This window comes from Mobula birostris, chromosome 4 (assembly GCF_030028105.1).
Source record: "Mobula birostris isolate sMobBir1 chromosome 4, sMobBir1.hap1, whole genome shotgun sequence".
Taxonomy (NCBI): Eukaryota; Metazoa; Chordata; class Chondrichthyes; order Myliobatiformes; family Myliobatidae; genus Mobula; species Mobula birostris.
The window spans coordinates 70,589,641-70,613,116 of NC_092373.1; the positions used below are offsets into that span (position 1 = coordinate 70,589,641).

The following is a 23,476-nucleotide window of genomic DNA, read 5'->3' on the forward strand; positions in this document are numbered from 1 at the left end:
ATATTCCTTGTAAAACTTTGCAGGGCGAGTGGACAATGTTGGTCTGCCACCTACATTAACGTTGTTTTAGTAGGCTCTTTAAAAATTCTAAGTAAGTGTACTGAGAGAACATAAGAACAAATGAAAACAATAAAAGAAAGCTGATTCTGGAAATCTGAAGTAAAAATAGTGAACACTGAAAACACTCGGCAGATTACACAATAACTGTGGAGAGAGAACCAAAGTTAACCTTGCAAATTGAGTACCCGGTTGAGTGTTTGCAGAAATTTTGGGTTTTACTTCGAATATAGAGGAACAATATAGCTTTAAGTACTTGGATACATATTGATCTCTTTTTAGCTGGAAGGCTGAAGAGAGACTTTAATATCTGGCATTATTCCCATAGCCTTGCAAACTTCCCTGTGAAAACTACAGAGAAACTGAATATAAAGTAATGAATTAAAATTATTCTAGGAACATAATAGCTCCTTCGCCAAAGGGGAAATGTTTTAATAGCGTTATTGATATATGTACCATTGTAATGTAGGAAGTATTAATGAGGCTATCACTGCTAAACCAACAGTACATTAGTATAGCTGAAATAACCTGAATGGCAGTGAATCCAGGTTATATTTTTATAAGTCAAGAACAAATGACAAACAACATTAAGTATTCCAATAATGTTTTTAAAATACCTGTTGACTCACAGGTATACTTGCCATAAAATATACTGAGATGGCTAAACCTATCCAGGAGCAGTGTAAAAATAAACTGAAAAGCCAAAAGAGAATTTGAATATTTGACTGACCTGCAGTAATCAAAACCTAATGATAGTGGTTTAAATTTTAGTAAGAAACTTGTAACCAAGTGAAACTTCAGGTTGAGGTATTAGGTCATTTTGCTGCCAAGTACAGTTCAAAGTTCCTTATGCTTGTAATACTATCCCTCACATTAAGTATAACCCCAATTTTAAAAGAACTCATCCCAATGCTGCAGGGCCATTGAAGTCCTTCTGGATTAATATGATGTATCACCATGTCATAAGCACCTCCAAGATGAAAATGATTATATAGAGGACAGTGATGAGTGAAGAACAGAGAGAACAATCCCTCCTATATTTTGAATAGTCAAATGAATAATAATTACAATAGAAGTAAGTCGCCATTTGTGATCAAAACTGAAGCATTTTGGGTTAATTGTTACTGCACATATCACCAGCTTCCAGTTAATTGGAACTATAATCATATTGATAGTCAGGAAACTAGTTCATTGATATATGTACACATCCTCATGACTAAAATTAGCTTATTTATATTAAACATTTGCTGATGGTAATTTCTTTTCGGGGTTGTTTCTAACATTCACTGGTAGTTTAAAATTAACCACATGAGATTAGTAAAAGTTGTTTTGCCCACTCCATGCCACAATCAAATTGCATTGATGTTTATTTTGCATGGTTAATTCACAGAAGCCACAGTTCTGTGTTAGCATGGAAATGCATTTGTAGAATGGGAGTGTAGTAAGTTACTTAAGATAAATTGGGAATGAACATGTTGATGCATTCGCTAAAAGTAGATTTGCAAGCCTATTACATTAAGACATATTTGAAATGATGAGTCTAATGTTTTCAATACAGATAGAACTAATTACTAGCTAATTAATAATTAATAGGATGGCAGTAACTAATGGCAAATCCTGCAGACAGTTCACAAAAGTACTTCTTCTTCTTGTTCTTGTACATATACTTCTACAACTAATCTCTGTGTGATTAGAGCCCATAATTCACATTTTGATATTGTGCTTTGGGGATAACTGAGCCCTCTGCTGCCTTTACTGTCTCCGTGAGAACTCGACGTGACTGAGAATGGACTGTGCGGCCTAATGGTGGAGCGTGAACCCATGATTGGCTCTATTTCCTGCCAATCTCACTGATTAAAGCATCAAGCAAGATTGAAATCAACGAGGACGAGGGTGGAAGGCGGATGATGGTGTTCAGCCCCGTCTGCCTGCATTAGACTGGTCTCCTTCTCCCTCTCACTCACGGCTGCTGGAGGAAGGGCCTTGTATTTGTCTGGGTTCTCTCTCTCTTGCTCGCTACTGCCGGAAGAAGGTGCAGGACTCTTGGGTCTTGGGCAAAGTGTAATCGATGCAGTTTGTGGATTGGACTCTGCATTTCATGTTATTTATGTTTCTGGTTTCTGATTACTCATTGTTTATTGGTAGTTTGTGTGATTTTGATCAGAATGGACTGGCTGTGCAGTCTGCAGTTAATGAACGACACAGCACTAAATTGAACTGAACTAAACTAAACAAAACATTCCTAGGCTGTTTCAAGATGTCTGTGGTTTAACTTTTAATATTCTGTGTTATTTGCTTGTTTTTTTTGCTTCTGGGGTGTTTGATGTTTCGTGGCTACCTGTGGGAAGAAAAATTGTACACTGCAGACATACATTGATAATAAATGTACTTTGACTTTGAGATCAAAATGTGCAGTCAGAATAATGATCAGCACTCACCGCTACAAAGTGCAAATCCAAGAACAGATTTAGGAATACTGTACTGTACAGTTAAGTGCAGGAATCCAAAATCAGCAGGCATCCATATATTAACAAGAGCTTAAGCTGTTTGCTAACTTTTTGAATACTAAAAATTCTAAAAGTGTAATGCTTTGTTGCATATGGTGTGGTTTTGTTTTCGATGGTGTACTGAATAACAGCCATTGCTTAACAACTTCACTGGCTCTGAAAGCTAGAGTTTAGATGCATGAATTTTTTGATTAAAATAAAATTTCATAGATTTAAAATATTTAATATTGAATATTGTTTGTGCTTAAGATTTTTACCTTAATTGCATGTATATGTTCTGATCTTTGTGTAGCTGTGTGCAATACTGAAAAGTTTCTTGAAAATTGGTGCTAGTTTCTAGTTTGTGATTTCCGTTAATTTTTTAATGGAATTGGCTTCTTAGTCTGTTTGATAGATTGGATGTACTTGAACTGACATGTGGCAGTAATGTTATTACAGAGGCTGAAATCCATCCTAAAATGAGCAATAAACATTTGTGTGTGGGTTCTTTCATGTTCAGTGCATTGTTGCCTTACTCTGACCACAAATTCTAAGCCATTAAAAACAGTTTATCCTTTTCCTCTAGGCATCACTAGCAATCTTTAATGACTCTTAGTTTGAACAACTAAATGGCTTGCTAGGACATTGCAGAAAGCATGTAAGAATTGAGGACTTAATGTTGCTATGGTTCTGGAGAAACTTCTGTAATTGATCAGTGCAAGGATGGCAGATTTTCTATCCTGATAGCAATCCCAATAGAGTACCAGTTTTTAATGAGACCCCCCCCCCCCACTTCCCTAGAATGCTTTTGAAAACTTTTAACGGCAAATAAGTCTGACCCATGGTTTTGCCAGTTGTCAAAGATTCAAGGGTGACTTAATATACTTAAATGTATCTGTCAGAGTTTGTTAATTACTATTCGGTTAGAAACAAATAAAAAGATTTTAAACAAACTCTGAATTCACCTGAAAAGATATAATCACAAATATGAAACTAAAGCAAAAGATCTTTTAAAAAGTAATTTGCCTTCTCTTTTACCTCCTAATTTGTGGCAACAATCTGCATTGAAATCAAAAGGTTCTCACGCTCTAAGTTCGACATGGTTGATGGTCCCAAAGCTTACTTCCCCAACGTAAATCCTAGGGAACTTCAGCAGGACAGAGTTTTGTTAGTAGAATCCTATGTTCAGTCCAGTAGCAGCACAAATTGACAGTTTCGACTTTCTGAATTTGTCTAAGTCTTTTATATTTGCCAGGGCATATGTGGAAGTTCCAACCTTACTTCTCTTTGAACAGGCATATACATCCAGTAGCCACTTTATTAGGTACCTCCTGTATCTGGAAGTCATGGAATCCATTCTCACGTACGGATGCGAGATGTGGACACTCACCAAGATGATGTGAAAGTCTCTAGATGGTTGCTATACACAGATGCTCCGGATGGCTCTTGACGTGAGTTGGCAACAGCACATGACGAACGTCGAGCTCTATAACAACCTACCGATGCTCACCACTAAAATCGAGGCGAGAAGACTGCAACTAGCAGGGCACTGTCTACGCCACCCCGAGCTACCTGCCTGCCTAGTCATCATATGGGAGCCCAAGCACGGGAGGGTGAACCCTGGGTGCCCTCCCAAGACTATGGTCAACATGCTCCTAGGAGACAGCGGCGCGGCTAATGTAGATGAACTGAACACATTAATGAGGGAGAGGGAGAAGTGGAGAGTCCATCATTGTGCCGGACGCCGGCCCCCTAGGCCTGAGTCAATGTAGTAGTAGTAGTAGTCCTGTATCTAATAAATTGGCCACTGAGTGTATTTCTGTATGTCCATGGTCTTATTCTGCTATAGCCCATCCACTTAAAGGTTTAATGTGTTGTGCATTCAGAGAGGCTGCTCTGCACATCACTGTTGTAACACATGGTTATTTAATTCACTGCCACCTTCCTGTCAGCTTAAACCAGTCTGGCCATTCTCCTCTGACTTCTTATTAACAAGGCATTTTCACCCACCGAACTGCCGCTCACTGGATGTTTTTTTCTGTTTTCTGCGTCAATCTCTGCAAACTCTGGAGATTTGTTGTGTGTGAAAATCCCAGGAGGTCAGCAGTTTCTGAGGTACTCAAACCACCCTGCTTGACACCAGAAATCATTCCATGGTCAAAATCACTATTCTTGCTCATTCTGATGTTTGGTCTGAACAACAACTGAATCTCATGACCATGTCTGCATGCTTTTATGTATTAACATCTTTGTATTAATGAGCAAATGTATCTAATAAAGTGGCCATTAAATGTATATGAAATTGATAAGGGACGTTATTTCGCCTACACATGAAACCTGTTCGAGTAGAATTTGCAATTTTTCACTGATACTGAATTTACTGAACATTTCCACAAGCTTAACTAAAATATGTGTTCTCCTGTTCATTATTTTGTTCAGAACTATGAAGATCTTGCACACAGTGAGCAGGAGAGTGAAGAGGAGGAGGAGGAGGAAGGTGAGGAGGATGACATTACAAGTGCTGATTCGGAGGAGAGCGAGGAAGAGGAAGAAGCCGAGCATGAGGAAGATCAGCAGAATGCTACCAGGAGGGAACAGCTAGAATGGGATGATTCAACACTTCCCTATTAAAAGGCCTCAGATCTCACAAATCAAAAATGAGATTTTGATGTCCAGCAAAGTGGTATAATCAGAATTATTTAGAATACTGTTGATGGTGAGTAGGGTATGAAGAACTTCCGAGTTGTTTACCAAATTATTAAGTGATTTGCAGTGGCATATCTGGGTCCAAGAGTTGACATTAGTTATACTGCCTGTATTTATTTTGTTATATCCGAGTGTTCATTGTGTGGTTACCCGAATGTTCTATATTTGCACCAAGAACTATTAACTTTGTGAAATCATGTATCAGTATCTGTAATTTGAAATTTTCTGAAGTACTTTATTTATTTATTTGAAATAAAAATAAACTTTCTCTGATGGGTCATGCTGAAATAGGGCAAAGAGAGAAAGTTAAAAATGAAAAGACAAATTTTATATTTCATGATGTAAATACCATGTTTAAATTAAGCAAAAGAAAGCAGTTGCTCAGATTATGTCTGCTCCAAGGTTTTATGTTGAGAAGAAGATTAAATAATGTTTAATTTGCATAATCTTTGAATCACAAACATGGTTTTTCCTCCAGTGACATCTCCACTGAGATGTAAATAAACCGTTGCTTGAGAAAGCAGACTTTCTTTATTAGGTTTAACAAGACATATTTTTCACAAAGAAAGTGCTGGACACATGTTTCATTTACAGGAGAGTGTAAACATATTTAATCTAAGGAAGTGATAAAAGTGTTTGTTTGACATATTTTATAACTTCAAGTAAAAAGTTTACCAAGTAGCTGCTTTTTCTTGTAATGTGCAAGGGTTAATCTCTTAACCTGATGATTTACATGAAGAAGAGCTAGAGTTGGATAATGATTGATAATATGCTAGTTCCGTTATTTCCCAAAATCCAATAAAATATAAGGTCTTAAACCAGCTCTTTTCACTTTGAAAATGAAGTTCAGTATCAAAACCTTCCTATAGCATACAATAGAACTTTGACTCCACACACTCAGCCAAAGGGACCTGACTCTATGTTAGGTTTTGGTTGTTTAGGTATTTAAAAAGTTCTTAGGCTAGATTTGGTTTGTATTCAGACATGGGCATGCCGAGATCAGGCTGGGTTTAAAACTTTATATCTGATCAGATCTGTGCCTTGCACTCTCCAAATTCAGTTGTATAATTTGAGCATCCATTTTATTAAGAACTGTGGATCTGACTTTTGTAACTTTGTTGCCAGTCCACCAGACTTTATGGTTGCTTTAATGATGCATGACATTAAAGAATTGATCTTGACAGACTCTAGGATCTGAGCTTTATAGCACTGTTAAGCTAATAAGCAGAAAAGTAACCAAAACATTGGGATAAAATATCAGTGGGGCTCAAGTAACCTTACCAAACAAGTTGAGCTTTGATTTATTTTTTAACTTCATCTGTTCTCACTCCAGCCCTTTACATGTTGATCAATGTATGATTCTTTTTCTCCTCCAACACCCCCCCCCCCTTTACATTGCAGTTCTCATTAAGCTTAGGAAATATTGCAAATGAATTTTCTTTGTTACAATCTGATTTCTTCGATACCAGGATCATTAAAATCTATGAAAAATAAGTATATATAGAATTATTATTGTTTAATTACTGAAGCAAAAGTTAAAGTATTAAACTGGAAAGTTATGTCAATGTAGACAACTGGAAATTAATCAGAAATATATCATAACATATTATTTCCCATTTAGTTCACTTGGATGGAAGAACCTGAGTTAGCATGTTTTGCACATTCTATGAAGTGTGTGTTTGTAGTTTTGTCAAATATATTCAATGTACATAATCAAGATTCACCATGGTCATTGTTCATTGATATTACCGAAGGATTCATCTTGTGATTTATTTTCCTAAGTCCCAGAACGTTAAGTGTCACATGACTGTGAAAGAATAATTCATTGTTTGTCAGTAAACACTGTAACATTAGCCGATACTGTTGAAATTACTGTTCAGTAAAGAAAATGAGGGAGAAAAGGATGTTGATTATAAATCCTCCAACAACACTACAAATTGCAGTAGAGATAAAAATGTTAACTTTCAAATGACAATTATACATTACACTAAGGAACAGCTGCTATTCATGGAGGCAAATTCAGTTTATTGTTGTACTGGTAAAACATTCTGTCAAATAGCTTCTTATTACCTGGGAGATCTTTTGGTCCCAAGATTATGCTGACTCTCAGAGCATTCCCATCAATCACATTTCCCTGTGATCCCACATGCTCCATCAACACCTACCTGATTCTCCCACTGCCCACCAATGCCAATTTACATCAGCCAATTAACCCACCTACTGTCGTATCTTGGGACATAGAGGAGAGAGGGTCCTGGGTACCGAGTGGGGGGGGGGGGGGAGGAGTTGCGGAGGGCAGTAACCCATAGAGTCATAGGAAGAATATGCAAACCTTACTATAGGTTAGCATTACACTCAAGTCTCTAGAGCTTTTCAGTGGCAATACTAAATGCAGCACCACTATGCTACTTTTCTGTTCTTTTGTAGTCCCTCAGGATTGAGATAACATTGCAGTTCCATGGTTTCAAGGTGGATCCATACACTGTCACAGATGGCACTGGGGATGCTTGACAAAGCAGCTAAGTGGATAATATGTGTCCTTTTGTTGAGCTCGATTAAAGTTTGATACTAAGAATGTTGGCCTGGGAGAGGACATTGACATTGATACACCTCTCCTGCCAATGAAATGGAGGATTTGTGGAGACAGTAGTGGAGGTTTTTTTTCCCAAGTGCTCACTTGCTGAAGCATACAGGAGGGCGGAGGATCAATGTTTCTTCATAGATCTCATGCTTGACATCAGTCTTGCGAGTATTGATATTCAGCACAGTTTTTTCTTGGTTGGTTATAAATAAAATAAGATAAAATAAATATTCTAGGGCCTCTGAGTGGATCTAGATTGTGTGAGAGGACAGTGTGTACAATAAGGGCAGGCTGGTCGAAGACCTCTATCTTTCTGGTGTTTAGTGCAGGTTGATTTTCTTAGACCTCAGTACCTAAGTATCTATCCTATTTAGATCTGTGACTGAGGATAGAAAGACCTTAGCTTTGGAGCGGAGTCAATAAAAAACGAGGTGTGCAGGTCAGGCAGCATCCACGGAGGGAAAAGAACAATCAATGTTTCGGGACAAGACTCTCCATTGATCTGAAAGATGGAGAGGAGACAGCCGGTATGAAAAAGGAGGAGGGAAGAGGTAGAGCAGGACCAGCAAGTGGCTAACTGGATCCATATGAGGTGGGGGTGGGGGGAGGGAAGAGTGGGAATGGTGTCAGAAGCCAGGAGGTAATAGGTGAAAGTGATAATGGGCTAAGAATGATAGAACCTACTAGGAGATGGGAAGGGGAACTGGTGGAAGGAGTGTGTACTTATGAGCAGATGGAGAGGCTAGGGGAGGGTAAAGATCAAGCTGAATCATGTAATCTTACTTGCAGACTGAAACTGTGATAACAGCTAAAGAGTAACTTCATGTAAACTATTTTGAGACAGCTTTATTAATCTTTTTTTAATTATTACCAAGATCTGTGAAATGATGCATTTACCAAATTATTACTTTAATTGCACAGGACTTCATATCAATTTAGTTCTCTATAAATTTACTGTGATTAGTGAGTAGTGTCACCACAGAAATACCTTGAAATGAAACAATTGCAGGAATAGAAAGCAAGACTTTTGTTAATAGCTCAGTAAATAGAGAAATTTGCATAAGAGCCATTAAAGTACTGAGAAAGTTTAGTAGTATATATTATTCTGTGTAGGAGAAAGCTAATTTATTCACTTTGAACTAAAGAGGGAGTAACCAAAATATTTTCTAAATGGTGTGAAAGAGTTAAGGAGAAAAGTTATTTCAGAGTCCAAGAAAGCTTTGAAGGCTCAAAGGAAGGTATCAAATAATCTGAAAGATAAAATATTATCATTTATCACTAGAGCTGTGATACAAAATGGAAATCACACAAAATATAAGAGCCTGTGCTGTGCTTTGCAATATCTGGGAGAACTGTGTTCACTTCTGACAGTTGCACTCAGAAAGGAGTCACTAGAACCACAAGGAGTACAGCACAAGTTTACCATGAATGGTATCAGCAAAGGAGTCAAATTTTAAAGACAATTGCATCAACTTTGTGTGTTTCCTTGAGCACAAAAGATTAGAATGTTTAAGATGGTTATAGGAGGCCAGAAGGTTGATGGAGAGAAATGTCAGCCAAGACGTTAATCACCTAGCCCTGTTTATTTCAGCAGTTATGTGTTTATAGCAAAACTTTGAATAGAATGAAATGTGATAACCACAACTTCTGGGCTTTTAGGGAAATTCAATTGATCTTGTCTTTGGGTGTCAACTTTCTCTTTCTGATGCTGCTTTAAATTTATCAGAGTAACCATCCTGACTATTTTCATAGACAGTTCCATTCTGGAATCCCTCTCAGATAATGCCTTATGCTGGTGTACTGTATCGTAAGTAACCAGCATCCCAAACCCAGTGATCTACACAACTGATTCCCCTGGGTCCTGCCTATCTGTGTCGCTTCACTAGTTCACCATGCAAATTAATGTTCAGAACCACTCACGCACAACTAGTCACCAATATAATTAGGCACGCATATCAAAAAATTGTGAGAAGGATGAGATAGAATTGAGGAGCAGCACAAACATTGTAACAGCTCTATGTGTCAAGGACAGCCTGAGTTTCATAAGCAGCATGCCAGCTCAGGGTTCGGACTGTGTGGCAAACAGAGTGGCTAACACTGAGCATATGCCAGCAAGTGTGGGCACTGGAGAGTATTACAGTCATACTGTGTGGGTTGAGTGGTTCCAAGTGTGAGTGCAGCAGCAAATGACCTGAACAAATCTCATAATAGAAGATTAGACAGATACAGCATAAGCAAACGGCAACATAGGGAATGTGTAGGTATTGGAAATGGGGTGCTCCCGATACTGCTAACAGTGCAGGAATGTAATGAATAAGAATTATGGCCATTAATCTGAGTACCTGTATGATAGGAAAACATTACACACTCTGGCATGACATTCCCTAGTTGGTAGGGAGAAAAGTACAGATTTGGCGACTCAGGTCTTGCTAAATATATTGGAAATTCTGGTGTATGATCAGATGTGTGAATCATTAAGTTCATACAAAGATAATAGTGCAGTAGTAAATGGTAATTTTGAAAATACACAGGCAGAGAATGATGCTATTATAGAAGCACAGGAAGATCATTCTTCTCACCGAGAAGGGTTCAATTCACACCATAAACTGATTTCAGAGAAGTAGTTTAGAATCTAGTTAGATTATCTCAATCACAAACCATCAGAATTTGGTGAGAACTGCAAAGCTTGGAACTGGGAGTCGGAAGCATTCAAAGAAGATTGTTAATAAACTACACTGTCATGTCGAAAGATTTGCAGCGTTAACATTTGTCTAGACTCGGTGCTGTGGTGCTGCTTGACAGATATATTAAATACAAAGAATTTCACATTTGGTCTTGTGTGCATAAATGTCAATACATAAATGCTAAAGAAGATAGTTCAATGCACGGTTCTAATATATTCGTGGGTTGTAGTCATAGAACTATGCCAAAGCTAATAGATTCAAATCGGAGGCCAAAGAGAATGGTGAGGCAGGGACAAATGTGGAAGGACCAGGTAAAGCAAGCTTTGAGTAAATTAGAACAGAATGCAGTTATAGAAAAGAAAATTTAGTGACAAACAATACCAACTGTAATTGTCCCAAAGCAGAGGATTATAAAGTGACGTTGAGCCAAACAGTTGATGATGGACATTCCAACTTACTGATCCATGGCTTCCCCTACTGCCACAATGAGGACAGACTCAGGATGGAGAAGCAGCACCTTATACTCCATCTGGATAGTCTCTGACCTGATGGCATGAACATTAATTTCTCTAACTTCAAGTAATTTCTCCCCCTGTACCCTTCCCTCCTTTTTCTATACCCCATTCTAGCTCCCCTCTCACCCTTCCCTTCTTGGCTGCCCATCACTTCCCTCTGGAGCCCCTCCTATTTCTCTTTCTCCCATGGTGCACTCTTCTCTCCTATCAAAATTCCTTTTGCTTCAGCCCTTTAACTCTTCCACCTATCACCCCCCCCCCAGCTTCTTACTTTATCCCCCTACCCCACTCACCCACCTTCCCCCACACCTGGATTCACCTATCACCTGCCAGATTGTACTCCTTCCCCTCCACCCACCATCTTATTCTGGTTTCTTCTGCCTTCGTCTCCAGTCCTGGTGAAAAGTCTTGGAAAAAAATGTTGACTGTTTATTCCTCATCATGCTGAGCTCTTCCAGCAATATGTGTGTGTTCCTCAAGATTTCCAGCACTGCAGAATCTCTGGTGTTTATGATGATGAAGAGTACGCTGTCTGCTGAGTTGGTAGGAGCCAAGCTAGATCTGTCAGATGCACATTTAGATAACTGTAGACAAGGAAATATTTTACAACTGGTGTTCACAAGCATCCTACACAAATTACCTTTTGATGTGAAATTAATAATGAAGGCTTATCATGCTATGGTTGGCATGGTAATAGAAGATATAGATCATCATCTTTGCAATCAAGTACAAATAGCCATTAATACAGAGGAGAATCTCCAAACATTGGAAATTATCAGGTATCTTCACAATACAAGCCTCAAATGAAACTAGTGTACTTCCAGTAACTTATCTTGGATTGAAAGTCTGTACAATAGATGGCAACAATCAAAAAACACTATCAAACACAAGGTTGCTCAAGGGGGACAAAAAGACAGTAATGAGCAAAGCTTAATTCAACTATAGAAGAGCACCATGTTCTATGGCAGGTTATATTGCTACATAGAAGATTCAGAATGAATAACTGAGCTTTGATCTTAAGGATAATGAAAAATTTTAATAGTTACGGACAAAATCAAAGTTGTGGGGGGGGGCACTTGAAATAGCTTGATAACATTTGTTTGTTAACATCAAGCACTTATAAAGTTGGGAAGGGGATGTTGGAGGAATAGCTGAACTGTGTGGTGCAGGAGATTAAATTGGACATATACACTTAAATCCCAAAAGATGAATGTGAAGGTAGAATACAATGGAGTATGTTTCAGAAGTTCATCCAATGGAGACTGAAGGAAATGACACAGGTTCTATGGAAGTGATTCAAGATGCAAAACTTAAGTCAAGAAGTGGATTCAACAGTGACAATACATGTTACCTTAAGAAGATGAAAAATACCATGGAAGCCAGTGAGGAGGTTATTTCTGGAATTAGTATGAATATGTGAACCAGTCTTTCCAAAAAAAAACAGGGAGCAAATTGTAGCTAAAGTAAAAGGATGTTTGAGGTATGGGATGATATGCAGCAGCAGAGAAGGGTAGGAGTACTTCTCCATTTTGCACAACTTCTTCTAAGTGATTCACAGTTCTATCAATATGATACACATATATCACAGCCATTATCCCTGCCCTTCCTCCCCAATCCCAACGCAAAGCTTTGTGCCTCAGGTACTAATAGGATTCACAGCATCAACTCTGTCCTGCTCCATTCCTGCACCAAGTGTGCTTTGCAAAGCCCATGTAGCCTATCTCTAATTTCTTGGCTTGTAGCTATTAGTGAAGAAGTCAATGAAAGGAATAAATTTAAAATTAGAGCTAGACTAAGTTGTTAGAGATTATGGTAAAGATTTTCTTCATAAAAGGTAATGGAAATCTTGAATTTCATCCCACCACAAAATGTTAGGTCACTTCAAAAGACAGGTACAGAATGGAGACATAAACATTTTTGTTTGAGAGTAGTATTAAATGACAAGAAGTTAGGTTGTGGATAGCATTGATCTAATCGACTGAAGTCAAATAACCTGTCCCTAAGATTCTGCTGTGAATGTCATCAATGTAGTTTTGTATCTTGGAATACCTGTCTATAACTTGCACAGGCTTTGTGCACCATTTGTCTAATGAACAACAGCTTCTGTTCCTCAGTACAGTGCTCTACAGGTTGATATGAAACTGGGACACTAAAGAACCACGAAGTATCACAATGGGCAGAGCTGACAATTTTTACTCAGTATTCATTAAACTTTAATGTAAAAGTTATGGTAGGATGTTGTGATGCTATAATTGACAATTAAAGTACCTTCTTTGTGCTGCTTTAAAGAGACATCTATGGATTTAAAGTTGAATCAGTATTGTTTTTAATACAGTACTGGTTATACATGTTAGAAACAATCAATCCTTATATAGAAACAACTTTTTGCATTCATTTCATTTAATTAAAGTTTCAGATCACTTGATCCAGTATATCTGCATCTGCCACTTTATGCACACAACCTGTTCCTGAAGCAACTGCTTTAAAAATCAGATGCAATGACAACATAGTCTTGAGTAAGCACAATCCTAAAACCAAACCTTAGACTGAGGGTCAAAAAATGAACAGATTTGCTTGTGTTTGACTAATCAAATACCAATTGATTACATCAGTACTTCACTAAAGCTAAATCAAATAATTGTTGCTTGTGTGTACTTTGTGTATATGCAGAAAAAATGATTTCTTGATACTGCTGTTATAGCTTCCTAGTATTGTGCCTGTTGTCATTTTATGTTTATTTTTTAGCAGCTTGAGACTTGCCATCCTGTACAGCATAAAATGGATGCCTGTTATTGTACTGCTGCAGTTTTCTATGCTAAAATAAATTTGTGAAAAATATCTGACTTGTCATCAACATTGCCTGCAAGTGACAGTCTATCGATCTGACAAGAAGCATCTCAGCGAATGCCAGATCTTAGTTTCCCCTTTCTTTGTAAAATCCCTCTAGTGACTACACAATTTATCAAATGTAGAGCAAAGTGACTAAAAAATGCCAAAGAGGCTACAGTCATAGCACACCAATACTTCAACAAAAAACTGTAAAGTGCGAATAAGTTTGAAATAAAAATATTCACCCAGATTTGTTTTCTCTACGTTTTTGTGCACGAGGGCAGTATGTGAATGATGGCTTCTGGTGATATTTAACTGTTGATTAAAATGGAATGAGAATTAATGCTCAAATGCTGGCAAAGAAGAAAGGATTTTGAAAAAAAAAGGTACTGTTCTATAGTAATCAGACAGCCAGTGCATACTTTTACTGCAAGTGAAAATAGGGTAGCTAACACTGAGAATAATTACAGTTTTTAAATTTTACTCTCAACTATAGTTGGCTATTTTTATGCTCTATTTTGCTCTCAGTGATGTTTTACAACTGTTTGGATAGCTGAAATTCACCTTTACAGGATCCACAAACCACTACCCAAAACTGAGATATGGAATAAAATTCACTGTCAAGGAAACTTATGCCAAAAAGTGGAAATATCAATAAATCTTTCTTTCAAGTCACGTTTCTGGATGCATACGAAGATGATGCGACTTTCTGTTATGGAAAATCACAATATGAACCTTTATAGGAACGTGGCCTTCCTGTAATGTAGGGGTCACCAATAAAATTAAAACAACACCAGCAACATTCGGAAATAGAGTTGATATGCTAATGAGGTTCTATGAGGCTTTTTGTATTGTCAGTTCTGCAGAACAATTCTGCCACACTACTTGCAGAATTTTTGATGAATTTAATGGATTTTACGTTGATTATTGCTACAGCATGAAAACAGCATATTCAGCCCATCAATTCCACACTGACAATAAGAGATTAATATTTTTTAAATATATTACATTAAACCTATCCGCCACACATTCCCATCAACTTTCCCCAGATTCTACCATACATCTAGAAGCAATTTTCAAAGGCAAATTACCCAACTAACCAACATTTCTTTGGGATGTGCGAGAAAACTAGGGCACCCAGATGAAACCCACAAGGTTGTAGGAGGAAGATGCAAACTCCCCACAGACAGCAAGGGAGGTCAAGGTCAAATCTGGGTTGCTGGAACTGTAAAGCAAGCAGCTGTGCTAACTGCATGACAGTATCTCAGTGGCTGTAATTCAATAAAATTATTGAAAAAAACTTCAAACTAAATGCTTATGTGCTTATGTAAGTATTTTTCAATTGAACTTTATATAGTAGTGAGAAAGTCCAAACCCAAAGATGCAACCTTAAAGCCAAAGGGGGAAGGAGAAAAACATATTCACACAAATAGATGAATGGAATCAGTTCCAAGCAAAAGTTATAGAAACAATCCAATGAATCAAACTCTGTATGGAAATGAGATGGTGTCAGGTAGCCAGGGATGGGGAAAGAGTGCAGAGAAGGTGAGAGGGAATTGAAACGAGGTCATGTTGAGTGGAGGCGTCTCCAAACAACCATGTAAAAATAATCAGAAATACATTAAAATGCATTAAATATGGTTCACCTTGCTACTAACAACATGGATAGAGTGGGGATGAGGTCCTGAGATTTGAATTTTGTGATTTAAGTAGTAGATTGAAAAGTTGGAGTTCTAAAGGTTGTAATCCCTGGATTAGATCTGGTGCTCTGTGTGTGAAAATGCAGAAATAGGAGCTTGGGTCAGATGACCGTGTAGCTGAAGATGTAGTGCAGGAGGGAAGTTTTTAGATTTCTGGATCACATAGACCATTTCTAGACCTGTGCAAGATGGCTGGATTACATCTAAACCTGATTGATCTGAAGTCCTTAAGAAAGCTTTCTAGTTGGGAAAGATGCTTAAACTAACTAAGCAGGGGAATACAACACCAAATAGTAGGCAGATTAAAAAATAAGACAACCAGCCAAATATAGAGAAAAATTTAACTCAATTTAATAGGAAGGCCTTAGACAGGCTTGACATGACACATAGTAGAACTGTAAGACTGCACAGCATCGATTTTAATACAAAGTGTGATAATAGGACAGATGAGCTGATAGCATTGGTTAACACATATTATTTTTATTTAGTGATTCCGGTCCTTTGGGCTGTGCTGTCCCAGCAACTCGCGACAACCTTGATTTGACCTTAACCAAATCAAGGGTCAATTTACAATGACCACTTAACCTACTGGGTTCATCTTTGGACTATGGGAGGAAACACACACATTTCACAGGGAGGACTGACAGAGACACTTCACAGAAGATGCCAGAACTGAACACTGAACTCTGACGCCCTGAACTGTAATACAGTCGCGCTAATCGCTATGCTACCGAGGCACCCCATATATATTATGATATTGTTAACATGAAAGACAGATTCTTGAAAGATGGAAAGGACAAATTTCTCAAAATTCCAGTGTATATAATCTTAGTAAAACGTAGAGAAGGTGGTGGTATTATTAATCAATGAGTCCATTATCACAGTAAGGAGGGATATCCTCAAAAGTTCTTCAAATTATGCCCTGTGGGTGTATATTAGAAATTTTTTTAATGGTTGTGGAGCAAACACTGTTTGAGGTGATGTAGTACACCCCCACTCCAATCCCTGCAATTACTGGCAGACTGGACACAGATACATCGGCAAATCACACAAAACAAAAAGAATTAGGTAATGATAGTAGGAAATTTCAACTGCCACACTATCAACTGGGTTTGCCTTAGTGTGAAAGACATAGAGAGTACCCAGGAGGGTACTTAGTGTTCCCAGGAGGTAGAACATGGATTGCCCTACTAGAGAAGGCATATTACTGGATCTAATCCGTGGGAATGTAGCTGGGTAAGAAGAGTCAGTGGTAACTAGAATGCACTTCAATGAGAGCAACCGTAATGCTACGGAAAACACAACTCTGCAATGCAGCAAAGGACAAGGAGAGGATGGTGTGATGACAAACCAAGTTATCAGAAGATTGATGCTGATGAGAGAGATAAGGAAGACAATGGAGAAACATTCAAAATGCTAATAAGAGAGAAGAGAGATTAACGAGAAAGAAACACATTTCAGAATATTGACAGACCGGTTGCTTTGAACCCGAACTGTTTGAAGTTTGATGGACAGGCGATAGCCCAGCAGGGGGATAAAAAGAACAGGTTCACTAAGGCACAACACACACCACGAGATCACGAGATAACGAGACCCTGGAAGAGCGGTGTGTCCCTACATGTTGGTGGGAGTTGGAGGTCTGGTTCGAGGGAACCAACCATAGACTGACAGGGTGAAAAGGGACGATCGGCGGGAACCTGGTGTGTGTGTCCGCCCTTGCCTGGGTGCCGGGTTCACCGCAGAAGGACAGTCGTATCCAGAGCGGAGGGGTCATAATCGGTGACCACAGAAAACATAACAAAGCATCTGCCCGAGAGCTAACTGCGAAGTTCATCAAAGGTCTGCTGAATCAGATTTGCATATCTCTATCTCTCTCTCTCTCTCTCTCTCTTCAACGGCACAGCAGCGATTACTGCGAGCTGTACTAAGCTGAACTGAACTCTGCGTCACTTGAGACTGATCATTTTACCCCTAGACTGCAATAGAGCTTGGTTGATTCCTATTACCCTAGTTCTGTGTACATGTGTGTTTTATCATTGCTAACCTGTTGCATTTATATCCCTACGATTAGAGTACTGTGTTAATTATTTCTTTAATAAAACTTTATTAGCTTCTGTTAAACCAGACTCCAACTAAGTGGTCCATTTCTGCTGGTTTGGCAACCCAGTTACGGGGTACGTAACAATGGAAACTGGAGACCTGACTTCAGGGAAAGCCAATTTCAATAGCATAAGCCAGGACCTAGCAAAAAGTAGAGTGGGAACACATACCTGTAGAAGTCTGCATGAAAGTAGTGGGAGTCATTCAAAAATGAAAGAGAGAACATCTAGGTTCCTGAAATATTGAGAGGCAAGGCTAAAGAACCTATGATGTCAATTGATAATATATAAAATAGTAAAGAAAATGAGTAGTGGAAAAATCAGAAATAAAAAAAGAAGTGAGGTCGTTTTCGTGAGTTCAATGTCCATTTAGAAAGCCAAGGCAGAGGGGAAGAAGCTGTTGCTGAATTGCGGAGTGTGTGCATTCAGGCTACTGTACCTCTGTCCTGATGGTAGCAACGAGAACAAGGCATGGCCTGGGCGAAGGGAGTCTTAATGATGCATGCCACCTATCTGAGACATTTCTCCTTGAAGATGCCTAGGATACAACAGAGGATGGTCCCCATCATGGAGCTATGGAGCTGAATAATTTTACAAGTTTCTGCAACTTACTTTTATCTTGTGCAACAGCAAGCCGCGCCCTCCCCCAATCCTCCATATCAGATGGCAAGGCAGCCAGTCTGAACTCTCTCCACAGTAGAAGCTTTTGAGTGTTTTAGTGAACAAACCAAATCTTCTCAAACTTCTAATGAAATATAATCACTGTCTTGCCTTATATATAGCTGCATCCAGGTTAGGTCGTCAGAGATATTGACACCCAGGAACTTGATATTGCTCACTCTCTCCACTTCTGGTCCCTTTATGTCTTCCTTTGTCTTACTTTTTCTGAAGTCCACTATCAGCTCTTTGGACTTGCTGGCACTGAGTGCAAGGTTGTTGCAGTGACACCACTCAACTAATTTGTATATATGTCACTCTGGTACGTCCTTTCAACACCACCTGAAATTCTGCCAACAATGGTTGTATCATCAGCAAATTTACAGATGCCATTTGAGCTATGCCTAGCCACACAGTCATGGGCATAGAGAGAGTAGAACACATCTCTGTGGTACATCCATGTTGATTGTCAGTGAGGTGGAAATGTTATTTCCAATCTGCACAAATGTGGTCTACTGGTTAGGAAGTCAAGGATCCAATTGCAGAGAGAGGTACAGATTCTGTAGCTTTTCCAGGACTGTAGGAGTGATTGTGTTAAATGCTGATCTATAGCAAAAAAACAGCATCCTGCCATAAGTATTTGCATTGTCCAGGAGATCCAAGGCTGTGTGAAGAGTCATTGAAATCATGTCAGCTGTAGACCTATTGTGGTGATAGACAGATTGCAGTGGGTCCAGGTCCTTCCTGAAACAGGTGTTGATTCTAGCCATGACTAACTTCTCAAAGCATTTCATCACCATAGATGAAGAGTGCAAATGGATGGTTGTCGTTTAGGCAGCTCACACTGCTCTTCTTGGGCACTGGTATAATTATTGACCTTTTGAAGCAAGTGGGGGCTTCCAAAGGTAGCAGCGAGAGATTGAAAATGTCTTTGAATAACCCCACAGTAACATATGGGAACTAAAAACAGGAAGGGCTCACTGAAATATAAAAGTATGTAATGGGTTAAAGTAGAACTATAATTAAGAGGCAGAGTAGTAACACAACATAGTGCTGACAGGCAAGATTAAGGAGAACAAAGATCTATTTTGAACATTAAGAGCAAGAAGGCAACCAAGATAAGAGTGGGGACCATTAGAGACCAAGGTACAAAACTGTGCCAGAAGCCAATGGATAAGACAAGATCTTAAATGATTACTTCTCATCTGTATTAACAATGCAGAAGCATATTATGATTGGGGAATTTAGGGAATCAGATAGTATTATTGTAGATCAAAATGCCATTAAAAAGGTGGCAACATATGAAGAATTAAAAGGATCTAATGCTTTCCCAGTGTATATGACAAGTAAACTCTTCTCGGGTACAGGTATCAATTATCACCGACGTTTCATAGAAATATAAAAGCGTAGAAACATAGAAAACCTGCAGCACAATACAGGCCCTTCGGCCCACAAAGTTGTGCCGAATGTGTCCCTACCTTAGAAATTACTAGGGTTACCCATAATCGACTATTTTTCTAAGCTCCATGTACCTATCCAAAAGTCTCTTCAAAAACCCTATCATATCTCCCTCCACCACCGTTGCCAGCAGCCTATTCCACGCACTCACCACTCTCTGAGTAAAAAACTTACCCCTGAACATCTCCTGTACTTACTCCCAAGCACCTTAAACATGTGTCCTCTTGTGGCAACCATTTCAGCCCTGGGAAAAAGCCTCTGACTGTCCACACGATCAAAGCCTCTCATCATCCTATACACCTCTATCAGGTCATCTCTCATCCTCCGTCACTTCAAGGAGAAAAGGCCGAGTTCACTCAACCTGTTTTCAAAAGGCATGCTCCCCAATCCAGGCAACATCCTTGTAAGTCTCCTCTGCACCCTTTCTATCGTTTCCACATCCTTACTCTACAGAGGTGACCAGAACTGAGCACAGTACTCCAAATGGGGTCTGACCAGGGTCCTATATAAGACCATAAGACAAAGGAGCAGAAGTCGGCCATTCAGCCCATTGAGTCTGCTCCGCCATTTTATCATGAGCTGATCCATTCTCCCATTTAGTCCCACTCCCCCCGCCTTCTCACCATAACCTTTGATGCCCTGGCTACTCAGACACCTATCAATCTCTGCCTTAAATACACCCAATGACTTGGCCTCCACTGCTGCCCATGGCAACAAATTCCATAGATTCACCACCCTCCGGCTAAAAAAATTTCTTTGCATTTCTGTTCTGAATGGGCACCCTTCAAACCTTAAGTCATGCCCTCTCGTACTAGACTCCCCCATCATGGGAAACAACTTTGCCACATCCACTCTGTCCATGTCTTTCAACATTCAAAATGTTTCTATGAGGTCTCCCCTCATTCTTCTGAACTCCAAGGAATACAGTCCAAGAGCAGACAAACGTTCTTCATATGTTAACCCTCTCATTCCCAGAATCATTCTAGTGAATCTTCTCTGTACCCTCTCCAAAGTCAGCACATCCTTTCTTAAATAAGGAGACCAAAACTGCCCACAGTACTCCAAGTGAGGTCTCACCAGCGCCTTATAGAGCCACAACATCACATATACTCTAGAAATGAATGCCAACATTGCATTCGCCTTCTTCACCACTGACTCAACCTGGAGGTTAACCTTAAGGGTATCTTGTACGAGGACTCCCAAGTCCTGTTGCACCTCAGAACTTTGAATTCTTTTACCATTTAAATAATAGTCTGCCCGTTTATTTTTTCTGCCAAAGTGCATAACCATACACTTTCCAACATTGTATTTCATTTGCCACTTCTTTGCCCATTCTTCCAATCTATCCAAGTCTCTCTGCAGACTCTCTGTTTCCTCAGCACTACCGGCTCCTCCACCTATCTTCGTATCGTCAGCAAACTTAGCCACAAAACCATCTATTCCATAATCTGCAACATTACCTCTTGGCTCCTAAATTCAATTCCACAATTAATGAAGGCCAATACACCGTATGCCTTCTTAACCACAGAGTCAACCTGCACAGCTGCTTTGAGCATCCTATGGACTCGAACCCCAAGATCCCTCTGATCCTCCACACTGCCAAGAGTCTTACCATTAATACTATATTCTGCCATCATATTTGACCTACCAAAATGAACCACTTCACACTTACCTACCTCTCAGGATCTTCCCCATCAACTTACCAACCATTGAAGTAAGACTCACTGGTCTATAATTTCCAGGGCTATCTCTACTCCCTTTCTTGAACAAGGGGACAACATCCACAACCCTCCAATCCTCCGGAATCCCTCCAGTCCCCATTGATGATGCAAATATCATTGCCAGAGGCTCAGCAATCTCCTCCCTCACCTCCCACAATAGCCTGGGGGACATCTCATCTGGTCCCAGCGACTTATCCAACTTGATGCTTTCCAAAAGCTCCAGCACATCCTCTTTCTTAATATCTACATGCTCACACTTTTCAGTCAGCTGCAAGACATCACTACAATCACCAAGATCCGGATGACAAATTCTGCCATCTTCATCAGGAACGATCCCTGGGCATATCTAGTACAGTGATTATATATACCCCCATCGTCCATCCCTCCTGATTGGTTAATCTTCATCCAATCAGGTATCCACTTTCCCACCTTGTTTATAATCAAATTCTAGTTCTTACTTAGAATGAGACCTTTGTTTTTGTTAAAAATTCTTTTCCTCTAGTTTTATGTCAATGGCTTCCGTTACCAGGTCGTCCCAAAAGCCAATGGTGTGCACAGTAGTTCTGAGACAGGGAAGTTATAATGGATTTCAGTATGAACTCCAACAAACACACTGGTTAAAATCTGGAACACATTATCTGAGTGAAGTTTTTAAATGAGAACTTGAGGAAACCATGAGATGAATAGTCTGAGCTGAATGCTGAAAAACAGGAAGTGTGAACATTGATATCAAATGAGTCCAATGCTACTCCATCGAACTGTCATAGAATCACCAACAGTTCATGTTACCATTCTTTCCCCAAGAAAGATATTGGGCTGGATGATGTTTTCCTGCATATTCCATGTATTGGGCACTAGACACAATTTCAGTTGTAGCTTTTAGTTTTCATTCACAAATGCTGAATGTTGTTTAACAGATATTAAATGTATCATCTAATTAACTTTTTCAGTCATGAATTTTGAACGTGGATGCATTTTTTTCAAATCATCAAAAAGAAACATTAAGAATGGTGGCAAGAGTTAACCAGTCAGCCTTTCAAGTCCGATCAGCTATTCAATGAGATCTGCAACCTCAACACCATTTTCCTGCCCTGTCTCTGGATTTCTGTTACACCCCATAACATCTACTGAGTTCTGTTTTAAATGTAACAAATAGCTAAGCCTCTGTAGCCTTATTGAGTAAAAATCCCAGAGATTCGCCAGCCCCTGAGAGAAGAAATCTATTCTCACTGCAGAAAAGGTGGGCATCATGGAGGGATTGTCTACGGAGTCTCCGTGGGTGGAGGTTAGGAACAGGAAGGGATCAATAACTCTACTAGGTGTTTTTTTATAGGCCGCCCAATAATAACAGGGATTTCGAGAAGCAAATAGGGAAACAGATCCTGGAAAAGTGTGATAATAACAGAGTTGTTGTGGTGGGAGATTTTAATTTCCCAAATATCGATTGGCATCTCCCTAGAGCGAGGGGTTTAGATGGGTGTTGTTTGTTAGGTGTGTTCAGGAAGGTTTCTTGACACAATATGTAGATAAGCCTACAAGGGGAGAGACTGTACTTGATCTGGTCAGGTGTCAGATCTCTCAGTGGGAGAGCATTTTGGAAATAGTGATCATAATTCTATCTCCTTTACAATAGCATTGGAGAGAGATAGGAACAGATAAGTTAGAAAAGTGTTTAATTGGAGTAAGGGAAATTATGAGGCTATCAGACAGGAAATTGGAAGCTTAAGTTCCCAGATGTTCTCAGGGAAAGTATGGAAGAAATGTGGCAAATGTTCAGAGGATATTTGTGTGGAGTTCTGCATAGGTACATTCCAATGAGACAGGGAAGTTCTGGTAGGGTACAGGAACTGTGGTGTACAAAGGCTGTAGTAAATCTAGTCAAGAAGAAAAGAAAACCTTTCAAAAGGTTCAGAGAGCTAAGTAATTTTAGAGATCTAGAAGATTATAAGGCTCACAGGAAGGAGCTTAAGAAGAAAACTAGGA

At 39.2% G+C, this 23,476-nt stretch overlaps 1 protein-coding gene across 1 annotated transcript in view; it reads left to right on the forward strand.

The window, feature by feature from the left end:
• clstn2a (calsyntenin 2a) overlaps window positions 1–7,514 on the forward strand; it is a 578,564-nt gene extending 571,050 nt beyond the window's left edge. The window contains exon 18 of the mRNA XM_072254628.1: window positions 4,983–7,514. Within this exon, the coding sequence (XP_072110729.1) occupies window positions 4,983–5,174 (192 nt within the window). The 3' untranslated portion in view covers window positions 5,175–7,514. The remainder of the gene's footprint in view (window positions 1–4,982) is intronic.
• The last annotated feature ends 15,962 nt before the right edge of the window (window positions 7,515–23,476 follow it).